Source organism: Sebastes umbrosus, chromosome 15, assembly GCF_015220745.1.
Source record: "Sebastes umbrosus isolate fSebUmb1 chromosome 15, fSebUmb1.pri, whole genome shotgun sequence".
NCBI classification, from domain to species: Eukaryota; Metazoa; Chordata; class Actinopteri; order Perciformes; family Sebastidae; genus Sebastes; species Sebastes umbrosus.
The window spans coordinates 31,704,235-31,716,534 of NC_051283.1; the positions used below are offsets into that span (position 1 = coordinate 31,704,235).

Consider the following 12,300-nt stretch of genomic DNA (forward strand, 5'->3'; position numbering starts at 1 on the left):
ACTGACATTAACATACCGTAGATGTTGACTAATGAAAAGTTATGTGGGTGATAGGAATGTTTTTCTAATTTAATAAAATCATTAGATCATGAAGCCCAGACAGCATGGTAACAAACATACAGGCGATATTTCAGATCTTAGGTTAGAACATCGGGATGCACCGATACCGATACTGACTCAAATAGCTGGATTGGATATCGGTGACAATGGGGCTGATCTGTTCAATTCACTTCTATGTTTATATTCTATATACATTATACTAAAACTAAATGAAATGGATATTTTTTATATTATTTAAACCAGAGGTCAGCAACCTGCGTCTCTTCAGCTCCTCTCCAGAGGCTCCCTGTGGAGATTTAAAAATGGAAATGAATAACTGTTCTTTGTTTACATTTTCATTTCTATTTATCATTGTTGTAGGTCTATGGTACGACAGAGGCCACATTGAGGGAAAAAATAAATCTGAGATTTCGAGAACAAAGTCAATATTATGAGAATAAAGTCATAATATTATAAAGTAGTAATTTTACGTGTTTTCTTTTTTTCTCGTAAAGTTATGACTTTATTTTTATTAGGATGTCCAAAAAGATGAAAAAAGCCATAGTATGTTGAAAAGATTTTAAAAAGTAATTCTTTAGTATGTCAAAACAATTTTTAAAAAGTCATAGGGTCATAGGTATGTCAAAAAAATAAAAAAGTCATAGTATAGTATGTCAAAAAATTTAACGAAAAAAAAGTCATAGTATAGTATGTCAAAAATTTCATGAAAAAAATTTAAGTGAAAAACAGTCATAGTATAATTATGTCGAAAATTTTAGGTGAAAAAAAGTCATAGTCGAAAAATGTCATGAAAAAAAAGTCATAGAATGCCAAAAAAATCCTTATGTGACACAGTGAGGTTTGAGGGCATCACTCCACTGTCGGGCACCGGGCAGCGATGTGAGGGTGGGGATGGAACCCCGCTCTGCTGCAGCCAGAACCGGGAACTTAGCAGCCAAGCCACCAATGCCACACTGAGGACTGTTCTCTTGGTATATTTGACTTGGTCATTAGAAGTTAGATCTGAAAACAGACTGTGTCACATAAGGATCGAACCCACAACCTCCAGTATTCAAACCAGAGATCTACACACTGAGCTATTTCACAAGTCATTACACAGCATGTAAAAACAAGAGTATAACAAAGTGTCATAGTATAAATAAAAAAGTCAGTATATTATGTCGAAATATTTTTTTTTGACATATAGTATGTCAAAAGCTTTTTAAAAAGTAATTGTTTAGTATGTCAAAAATGATTTTAAAAAGTCATAGTATAATATGTTGCAATTTAAAAAAAAAAAAATTATAGCATAGCATGACAGAAAAATTAAAGAATATCATAGTATAGTATGTCTCATTTTTTTTTTTTAAAGTAATTGTTTGGTATGTCAAAAAATAAAAAAGTCATTGTATAGTATGTTGCAATTTTTTTTTTTTTTTAAAGTTACAGTATAGTATGTCGAAAAATCTTTTAAAAAAGTAATTGTTTAGAATGTTAAAAAAGAAAAGTCATAGTATAGTATGTACGTGCTGTGATGTCGGATGTTATAAATGCTGTTCTGGTTGCATAAAAAAGTAAAACAAATTTAACTCAGGTTTTGTGCATATGGTGTTGGTGTTCTTTATACTATAACAGTTTTCCTAAAATTAGATTTTTAAAAATCGCAATATATCGGATCGTAACCCCCCGTATCGTGATACGTATCGTATCGTATCGCCACATTCTCGCCATCACACAGCCCTTCTTAAAAAAACACACTAAGTTGATTGTGGTTGATTTATATACTATATATTATGTGGTTGTATTATATACTTAGACTATAAACTGTGTTACCTTCATCACAATGATCACATGTTTTGCGGCTCCAGACAGATTTTAATAAATTCACAGAATCAGGGTGAAGACTTAAAAACAAGCTCTATTCACAGAACCGTCTCTCTCTCTGCTAAACAGCCTCGTCCTGCATTAGAAAAGTACACCATTAAAACAAGCAAAGAGCTGATAGAACAACGGCCAAACACAATAAGAAGCCTATTATACATAAAACAGAGATTTGTATTAAAAGTTCATAAAAATAACAGGAAAACTCGTCTCTGATGTAATATTCAACTCACTGCAGTTATTGCGTTCACTATTTGGGTTAATTTAACAGTTTATCAGCTGTTCTGTGCTGTTATTGTTATGCATTCAATATAATATGAACAATATGAACATAACATATGTCCCGTAGTCAGGGCTCGTCAGTTTACTCATTGATAGAACAGGTTGGGAAGCGCTGATCTGGTGGTTGTCCAGAGAATACTCCATAGATAGCTGCTCTGACTGAGGGTGAGCTGGGACGATCAGGAGGAAAACAAATGGATGGCGATCAGTACGATGTACCAGACGGAGAGACGGGTTAAGACACAACGAAGGTGCACATCCTGTCAACAACAATGAGACATCAGGTATGCACCTTCATGGATGCAACGCTGCTTCAACAGACACGAACCTTCAGACCCTTAAAGACACAACTGTTCTTCCATCTGAAGCATGAAGCTGGAACTTTGATGGGTTCAAACATGCGGGTCAGTAATCAGCAGTAATCAGTGGAAGCAGTGTGTGATGCAGAGGGGAAGAACCTGTTTGATGACTAGTCCAAAATCACAGCACACCAGCAGCTGCAGATTGTTCAGTGTGTTAGCCCTGTTAGAGTCTCAGTCCTCCTCGTGGCTCCTCAGACGGACCCCTCCACTGTGGATCTGGGTTCACGGCTTGAGTTTGAGCCAGGGGTGGACCATGGTGAGGATAGAGAGGACAGAGGAAGCCAGGCCGCAGGCCCCGACGAAGCCCGACCCCGTAGGGTAAATGCCCAGCCGGTCCAGAGGGATGAAGATATCACAGCTGTTCTTCAGCAGGTCCAACAGCAGCGGCGGGTTGCCGTACAGCACCGTCACCAGCAGGTGGAGCTGTCTGCGGAGCCACGCAGCAGGTGTGGAAGTGGAGGACGAGTGGTCAGCGGGCAGGGTGGTGCTGGGGTTGGGAGGAGGAGGGGATTTGGTGGCTCTGTGACGTGCTTCACAGTCGACGAGGAGGCGGAGCTCGTACACGTCTCGAGTCAGGTTGAGGATCAGAGCAAAGAGGTAGTACCTGCAGGTTTACATCACACAGCTGCTATTAAACACACAGACATGTTCCAACTCCGTCATTTCATTACTTTGAATGTTTTCACATCCACTTTGAAAGACCTGGAGAGCCGTCGGGGTGTCGGTGTTAAACTTCTGTTTTGGATGCTTGAACTGCTCTTTGGTCCATGGAGGGTTGTCGCTGTATTGTCTGTTTTAGCGATTCTTTTATTTTTAGGATTTTTAAAAAGATTTCTGTTTATATAACCGCTTCATCTGAGTCTCTGTGGAGGTAGAAGGAAGTTACCGCTTTTATTGTGGTAGTCTGAGTAACGTGACGTCATATCCGTTCCGTATCCGTCAACCAAAACAAACCACAGCGAGCAGAAACGACAAAGTATAAACCGTTGGAGGGTCAGCGTGGATACGACCTGCACCCTCCCATGTTAAATCCAGCGTGGTAAACACTACACATCCAGTAAAGGATGGAAACACTTTGGGTTTCACACATTGACAGGAAAAGCAGAGCTAGACAGAGCAGAGCTAAAGCTGCACGCTAACTCTGTCACGGACAGGAAATGTTATGGTATGGCGGTAACGTTATGGTATGGCGGTAACGTGGCGGTGGAGCCGGCCGTCGCTCTCGTCTCCGTGGTCAAACGGGCCGACGCTACGACTGTAGAGCACCCAGATACTGACATGTCTGTTCTCTGCATTGAAACGGCCCCGATGGAGCTGACCATGGATGGATAAAGAGAACAGAGCTGACGGGAGAGCTAGAGACCACCTTGGAGAAGTTACAGGAAGTAGACACTTGGGACTACGTCCGCTTTTCAAAATAAGGTGTTAACAAAGGGAACTGTATATACAAAATACATCTATGGAAATCAGATTGATGAATTATATTCACCAGAAGTATAAAACATTACATGTCCCTTATAAATTAAAAAGGAAACCCCACTAATCTGTGAGGGAAATGTCTTCATTCTTTGATTTTTGGGTTGCTGGATAATAAATGTAATAACTAATTCTTGACAATGATCCTGATCTATTTGACTTCAGGACGTCTCTGACTACATACTTGCTGAAAATCAAACATTTTTACTGGATTCATTTAGAGATTTTCAAAGTAAAAGTCCCTAGAAGTGGATGATTCAACTTTTAGAGTTAAAAAAGTTGTGATAGTAAATAGATAGATAAATATCGTGATAGTATCGACACAAAAAAGGTTACTGATTATTTATATTCATATTATATTATTTAGATGTATATAGATGAGATGCCATTAAAACATACACAATAAAAAGAGACTCACCTGAAAGATCTCTGACTCCATTTGTGCTGGTCCAGGTTGGAGATGAGGCCTGTTTTTCCGGCCCACAGGACGTTGTCACAGGCGAAGTACATGGCCTTGTTGAGGTGGCTGATGGTCAGGCAGAGCCTCAGCACGCTGTCAGAGAGGTGGATGGCCCTCTTGGCAGCCTCCAGCGCCTCCACGGAGTTCCCCAGACGCAGCACTGTGGGACACAAACATGTCAGCCACTATCCCTCTGCTTTGCTTTTGGTGCTTGGTAAAATAACTCAACTTGCTTCACTCACACTTCCTCGTCAGGCTCATGTGTGCTTCCAGCTGACTGATGGTTTTGTGAAGTTCAGCCGCCGCCCCGCCCTTCTGCAGCGTGTAGCCCAGCAGAGTGCAGGCATACTGAGCAGCCCTGCAAACACAAACACAGAATAAAGCAGACTTACTGTGAAAAGTAGAGGATGAATCAGTCAGGCCGATTCATCAGCTGATATCAGCTTACTGCAGATATGTCTGTAATGGTGTATAGTGTCAGTACAGAAATGCCCAGTTAGGTTTGGGGTCAGGGTCTGAAATTAACACCCACCACCTGCAGAATGCGGGTAAATTGTTGGCAGTGGCGGATAAAATCTTCAGGCCATCCTCCACTTTGGCAGAAAGGGAAAACGCCGGGGATGGGACTAGAGAACTGGTTCTCGTTGGTTCCTAGTTACCTGCTTTCTTGGCATCCCATGCCTCTGTGACTATTGATTCCTCTTATTAGCGTTTTCCCACAGTTACGCTGCACAATGACGCAGACGCACACTGTATCATGTTTCAGTTAGTTTGGGACCGGAGTCATGACGGAGAGAAAAAAAAGCACTCAACAGCACGGAGCTACTAAACTTTTCCCTGATAAAGAGACACTGAGAACAACAAACCTGTGTTTACATCAGCAGGAGGAGAGTTAGTAACGTTAGCTGTTAGCAGCCGTTAGCAGCTCAGTCCTGTTTGGAAAATAACGGAGCTTTTAACGTTAACGGAGGTGCCATTGAGTTATTGTTATGAGGCGTTCATGCTCTGCTCAGTAAAAATGACTATTGGGTGAAGGTAAATTACAACGTTATCATGATGTGTTCAAATGTAATCTGGTAAAATTAAGTATTTGGTGAGAGACTATTTTCAGACCCCAAATTGAGGTAGTTTAGAAACCGAATCTCCACGACAGAGGTCGTTAGTTCTTCAGGATCCTTTTGTGTCAACTGACAGACATTACAGTTAAAGACAGATATCAAACAGCAGAGTGCTCCACAACAGCATCACCGTTAGCCAGGTTAAAAGACATTGAAAAGTCTTTAGGCCCGATATACAGTACCTCGCTAACCCACTAATCTCACTTCGTGGTAGGCCTACACCCCCTCAAGCCTGGTTTATAAAACCTGAGGTCACACTGACTTAAACCTCCATTATGAAACTCAATATCCTGATAACAACCTGATTTAACTAACCCAGGGGTCAGAAACCTTTACTATAAAAAAACAGAAAATCTGTCTGGAGCTGTAAATCATGTGATCAATGTGATGAAGGTAACACAGTTTATAGTCTAAGTATATAGTATATCAGTCTAATGCAGTGAGGGCCAAAGAGACAATGTACTACGGAGTATTAGGGCCACACTGAGGGAAACAACATCTGAGATTTACACAATAAAGTCAGAATATTACGAGAATAAAGTCACAACTTTACAAGAAAAAAAGAAAATAACATGTAAAATTACTACTTTATAATATTATGATTTTATTCTCTAAATCTCAGATTTATTTTTTTCCTCAATGTGGCCCTAATACTCCGTCGTACCGTCGTACCATAGACCTACAACAATGATACATAAAAAATAAAATGTAAACAAAGAACAGTTATTCATTTCCATGTTTCTAACTCCACAGGGAGCCTCTGGAGAGGAGCAGGTTGCTGACCTCTGACCTCTGACCCCTGGTCTATCTGCTAATCTTGCTTTAGGAAACAACCCTCAGGACCAGTCTGAGGACAGTCTGAGGACAGTCTGAGGACAGTCTGAGGACCACTCTGAGGACAGTCTGAGGACCACTCTGAGGACAGTCTGAGGACAGTCTGAGGGCCACTCTGAGGACAGTCTGAGGACAGTCTGAGGACAGTCTGAGGGGACAGGTGTCTGTTGGTAAACAGCCCCCCCCCCCCCCCTCCCAGGTGTCCTCATGCTTCACCTTCAGTCCTCTTACTGAATGTTAGAGCTGCTGTAGAGGACTGAAGACACAATCCTTCTTTCATAATAAACATATAAACCAGATGAGTTCTGTGTTGACCTGCTAGCTCTATAGAGCAGCAGCTACAACCAGCAGCTACAACCAGCAGCTACAACCAGCAGCAGCTACAACCAGCAGCTACAACCAGCAGCTACAACCAGCAGCAGCTACAACCAGCAGCAGCTACAACCAGCAGCAGCTACAACCAGCAGCTACAACCAGCAGCTACAACCAGCAGCTACAACCAGCAGCAGCTACAACCAGCAGCAGCTACAACCAGCAGCAGCTACAACCAGCAGCTACAACCAGCAGCTACAACCAGCAGCAGCTACAACCAGCAGCTACAACCAGCAGCTGATCAGAGCCAGCATAAAGAACATTAGCTTCAGCTAGATAGACAACCTCCGGGTGAACAGTGAACATGAACACGTGGAGCTCCTGAGTGTAGCTGACTGTAGCTGACTGTAGCTGGCTGTAGCTGGCTGTAGCTGACTGTAGCTGACTGTAGCTGGCTGTAGCTGACTGTAGCTGGCTGTAGCTGACTGTAGCTGACTGTAGCTGGCTGTAGCTGACTGTAGCTGGCTGTAGCTGGCTGTAGCTGGCTGTAGCTGGCTGTAGCTGGCTGTAGCTGACTGTAGCTGGCTGTAGCTGGCTGTAGCTGGCTGTAGCTGGCTGTAGCTGGCTGTAGCTGGCTGTAGCTCACATGTTCACCTTCTCTCTCTGTGGTCTCTGTTGAGATGAACTGACCTGATGATTCTCTCTTTGGCCTGGCTCTGAGAGTTAAACCGAACCCACGAGTCCATCCTGGTCCTGGTCCTGGTCCTGGTCCTGGTCCTGTTGTTGTTGTTGTTCTGGGCCTGATGCTAAGCTAAGCTAAGCTAAGCTAAGCTAAGCTAAGCTAAGCTAAGCTAAGCTACCTGTTTCTGTTCTAATCTGTTGAGCTGCTCGTTAGCAGATAGATGTAGCTGCTAGCAGATAGATGTAGCTGCTAGCAGCTAGCTGGTACCGGGAAGAACTATTCTGATGAGCAGAACTTTAACCTCCGAGACTTCAGGTCACCTGAGTCTACCGGTATGACGTCACTCCCGCTGCTGCTGCTGCTTCTCTGATTTAATGGCGGATCGCAAACCACCGTGTAGAGGTTCATACCGCCACCTGCTGGACCGGAGTGTAACGACAGGTTACACTCCGGTACAACATAATAATAATATTAATAATAATAATAATAATATTATCATTAATATTAAGAAGAAGAAAAAGAACAAGAACAAGAAAAAGAAGAGAAAATAAAAATTTAATAAATAAATAATTGAAATAAAAAATTTAAATTAAACAAAACAATAAACAAACAAAACAAAATCAACTATATCTTACGATCTAATCCTGTATTTTTAAGAAAAATAAAGAGAGCCTTGCAACATTCCCTCATTTTCTCGCTCATCCTTAAAATCCCTTCCAAGTTCCATCCCCGTCTAAAGCTCATATATCTGATCACGTAAGATGTTCCTCTCTGAATACTGGTCAAAGTCTCCCGTCACGGGCTAGATGTTCTAAAGCCTGAAAACAGAGCCATGAGGAGAGCAGAAGTCTAGTTTTCTCTCAGAACACTTGAATTACAATATGATGAAAGGTTATTATGGGATGTCTGCCCAATGATGCCAAAAAATATACTGCCACTTTAATATTATTTTCATTATGAAAGATAGGTGTGGGGTCCTCTGCAGTCAGTTGGCCTATGTGTGTGTGTGTGCATGTGTGTGTGTGTGTGTGTGTGTGTGTTCATGTCAGGCCTGGTGGGAAAACACAATGAAGTCAAGTACATGTAGTACAATACAACTCAATGTAGCCTATAATAAAAAACTAAAACTATGTGAATGTTATTAATGCTGTTTATATGTAAATACATGATGGTGCATTTATATACATTCCATGTGGACAGTCACAGTCGAGGCTGTTTGACGGTTCACTGATCAACTGGTCGATACACTTCATCAACAGAGTGTGTGTGAATAAGACCGAGCCGTTTGTTTATCTTATTTTAATTAATATACAGTCAACATTACAAGAGCAGCACATCTTTACAATAAAATACCTACCAAATAAAAAAAGAACAATATCCTAACGTATCCGAATTCAATACTTTAGTACATATATATTGTTTATGAATGGGATGTATCTTTATCTCAGTTTGTGTCACCAATATGACTCTGAACATTTAAAAAACATGAATGATAATGGATCATCAGTGGTTTTATGGGTTTATGGGATGAAATCATTTGATCCAGAAATGTTTCTGCAAATTTATATTGTGAGATATAAAAATAAATAAATTAAATATTTGAATATTTAACCTCAAACCTGTTCGGAAAATTTTAGTCCCATTTTGAATGTTTTTTTTTCAATGTGTAAAATAGAAATTTGTAATTTTCCCAAAACTCCCATTAATAACTGTTTAGTGCAGCTTTAACTCAGAATTCAGTCGTTCAAATTCACGTCGTTATGATGAATCCAGTTATTATTTTTATGATCGTTACGTCATTGGGAACCTTATTAATAATCTCAACTCTACAGAAGGTCCACTTACTAGAATGTTTCAGAGCTTTCGACCACCTCTCACAGATTATTATTTTGTCTCAATTATGTCTGCGTGAGCAAAACTCCATCTACTGATGAAGACCATGAGATGTGGCAGAAAGCCAAGAAGCTAAATCAGGGGTCAGCAACCTTCAGCTCCTCTCCAGAGGCTCCCTGTGGATTTATAAAAGTGGAAATGAATAACTGTTTTTTGTTTACATTTTATTTTTTATTGATCATAGTTGTAGGTCTATGGTACGACGGTACGACGGAGTATTAGGGCCACATTGAGGAAAAAAATAAATCTGAGATTTAGAGAATAAAGTCATAATATTATAAAGTAGTAATTTTACATGTTATTCTCTTTTTTTCTCGTAAAGTTATGACTTTATTCTCGTAATATTACGACTTTTTTCTCGTAAAGTTATGACTTTATTGTGTAAATCTCAGATGTTTTTCCCTCAATGTGGCCCTAATACTCCGTAGTACATTGTCTCTTTGGCCCTCACTGCATTAGACTGATATACTATATACTGAGACTATAAACTGTGTTACCTTCATCACAATGATCACGTGTTTTGCAGCTCTAGACAGATTTATTTATGTAGATAGTAAAGGTTGCTGACCGCCGATCTAGATGTTGGACCTCGAGTTAAAATCCGTTTGTCAGACTCCTGTCAGAGCATTTCGAGACGTCTGGACCAGGTCTTATTTCTGTAATTATTTGAGGGGGGGGGGATGACTTCTCATCCTCCGTACATCATTCCCATCACACGACGGGTTGCTGTTGTTGTTGACTGCATTGTGTTCTTTGAGGCTGTGTTCTTGTGATTGATGTCCATCAATTGTTCTTTTGTGTGTACAGGCTGTGGAAACAATACATGATCTATCTATAGCTATCTAAACACAAAAGACACTTACATAATAAGAAGAGTCTTCCATGTTTACACAGAGGACACTTATTTATGCATTTAACTTTGGTCCATGCAAAAAGACGACATGACATAATGATGCAGCAGCGCCGGTCCGACGAGGCTCAGAACGGCGTGTTTTACAGTCCAAACGTCGGCACCACCCGACTAAAACCATCCCGTTGATCAGTCAACGTATTTAGAAGTGTTTTTATAATAACGCGTTCTTCTGCTGATACATAATCTACTGTATTCATACTATCAAACCACAGACGTGACAACCAATCATATCCATGGACTCGATAGAAGCAAACTTCAGACCACAGATTTGAGGTGTCTGGAAAAATGATGATGTTTTATTTAACGAGTTATAATTTCCGAGGTGTTTCCTGGAGAGACCTAACGTATGTCATTTGGTTGTCATTATGGGGAAACAGATAACTTTCAGTTGGTACACTTCCAATTAAGTGATTGCAATTTATTGCTGGTGTAATCCAGTCGTTTCTTTTAGTCGGTGCGAAATGAACGTCACTTCCTCGTTCACCTACCGACCCGCCATCACGCCGTTAGGTAGCCTATACGGTGTCCCGCCTACAGAGAATGATTGAGTCCTAACTGAAGACCGACAGATTGCATTTTCATTTTGACACCAGAAGAGCGCGGTGACATGTAAACGTAAATGCAATAGACTGTTTCACTTATTGCATTTGAATATTGTCCACTGTGCAGCAGGTTGTCTTTGAAAATGAAATGTCAAATGCTGTCTTCATTTTTACACGGTTAGAAAATTGTGAATTTTAAAGTTCCTGTTTGTAACTTGTTCTACGTATAAATCATTGCTGGTTGGTGTCTCATGGTCTCTCGTGTGTCTCCGCTGTTCAGACTCAGACTCCAACACAAACTCCAGTGAAGCACCAAAACCTCTTGGTTGTATCTAGTGAAGCTGTTAAACAGTGTTGGCCGCGGTCGGAGGACGCGGGGGAGACCGTAGCTTTGGTCTCCAGGACCGGAGTCTCTGCTGTACTCTGCTCCTCTGCCTGCCTTCACTCACACACCACGCTCCTTCTCACTACCTCTCACGTGCACGCGCACATTCCACACTGCAGAAGAGTTAGTGTGTCTCCTCACTGTGTTGAGTGATGCTCCTTCATGTCTATGTAGAGCGAGCACAAGCGCCAGCAACAGGACGCTGACTTTAGTTGACTTAACGGACACAGGTGAAGCTGTTAACAAGACATTTCTGATTCTCACATAGAGTCCCTTTAATACATTTCATGTGAATATTGTCCACTGTACAGCGGGTTATGACTTAAATATCAAACACATTTTTTTTTTTTTTTTAGAACGGCCCATTTGAGTTTGTGAAAATTGAAATGCAAATTGGATTATTGCTTTTTAACTTTTACTCAAAACAAAACGTGTGAAAAATGATAATGCTATTGTGGAATTAAATATTCATTTTCAAGTTAACATTGTTATAAGTCCCCTCTGGGCTTCCATAGAACAGGTGGCCCTCAGACAGCAGTAAGACGAGCCGTCCTGCTAACAGACAGGATGGTACCAACGTCATCGATGCAAACAGCGAGTTCAGAAGCAGCAGAGACAGAATGAAGCTGAAGCTTTAGTTACATCAACACAGACGCACAAACAGACGGGGGCTGAACGCAAAGCATTTCTGGACACATCGTGGAGGTGAAGTGATTTGATTTGATTGTAGACAGATTGGGATAATCCTCTGATGATGATGATGATGATGATGATGATGATGATGATCATTATCTGAGAAAGCCAATTTGAACACTTGTATACCTCCCTGAACATGGGCAGAAGAGAACTGATAAATATGACATCTATTTGTTTCGTCCATGCTAAAGATTAAAATAGTGCAAAGCGTACTCGTTCATATTTGACACTCACAAAAGGCAATAAATAATACTACTCAGGTATGATGAGGGCTTTGTTGTTAATAGATCTCTATCTCTATAAACCAGTTGTGATATCTTCAACACAGATACCTGAGGGGAACCACAGAATACCATCCACAGAAAAACAAAATCACATCATGTGCAACGTGTAGAAAGACAAACTGTGTGTCCGTCTTTACAATC

At 40.9% G+C, this 12,300-nt stretch overlaps 1 protein-coding gene across 1 annotated transcript; it reads right to left on the reverse strand.

The window, feature by feature from the left end:
• Positions 1-1,893: 1,893 nt before the first annotated feature.
• pex11b (peroxisomal biogenesis factor 11 beta) lies at positions 1,894-7,798 on the reverse strand. Its single transcript, XM_037794752.1, has 4 exons — positions 7,455-7,798; positions 4,743-4,858; positions 4,459-4,660; positions 1,894-3,168 (listed from the first exon to the last, which is right to left on the reverse strand). Exons 1-4 carry the CDS (start codon positions 7,508-7,510, stop codon positions 2,787-2,789), a joined length of 756 nt encoding a protein of 251 aa, XP_037650680.1. The 5' UTR covers positions 7,511-7,798; the 3' UTR covers positions 1,894-2,786.
• Between the last annotated feature and the right edge of the window lie 4,502 nt (positions 7,799-12,300).

Excerpts from the sequence above, each read along its gene's own strand:
- pex11b (XM_037794752.1), bottom strand. The coding sequence starts at position 7,510 with ATGGACTCGTGGGTTCGGTTTAACTCTCAGAGCCAGGCCAAAGAGAGA. Across the intron at positions 4,661-4,742 it reads CATGAGCCTGACGAGGAAGT|TGCTGCGTCTGGGGAACTCC; the intron begins GTGAGTGAAGCA and ends TGTGTCCCACAG. Across the intron at positions 3,169-4,458 it reads TGGAGTCAGAGATCTTTCAG|GTACTACCTCTTTGCTCTGA; the intron begins GTGAGTCTCTTT and ends GTAAACCTGCAG.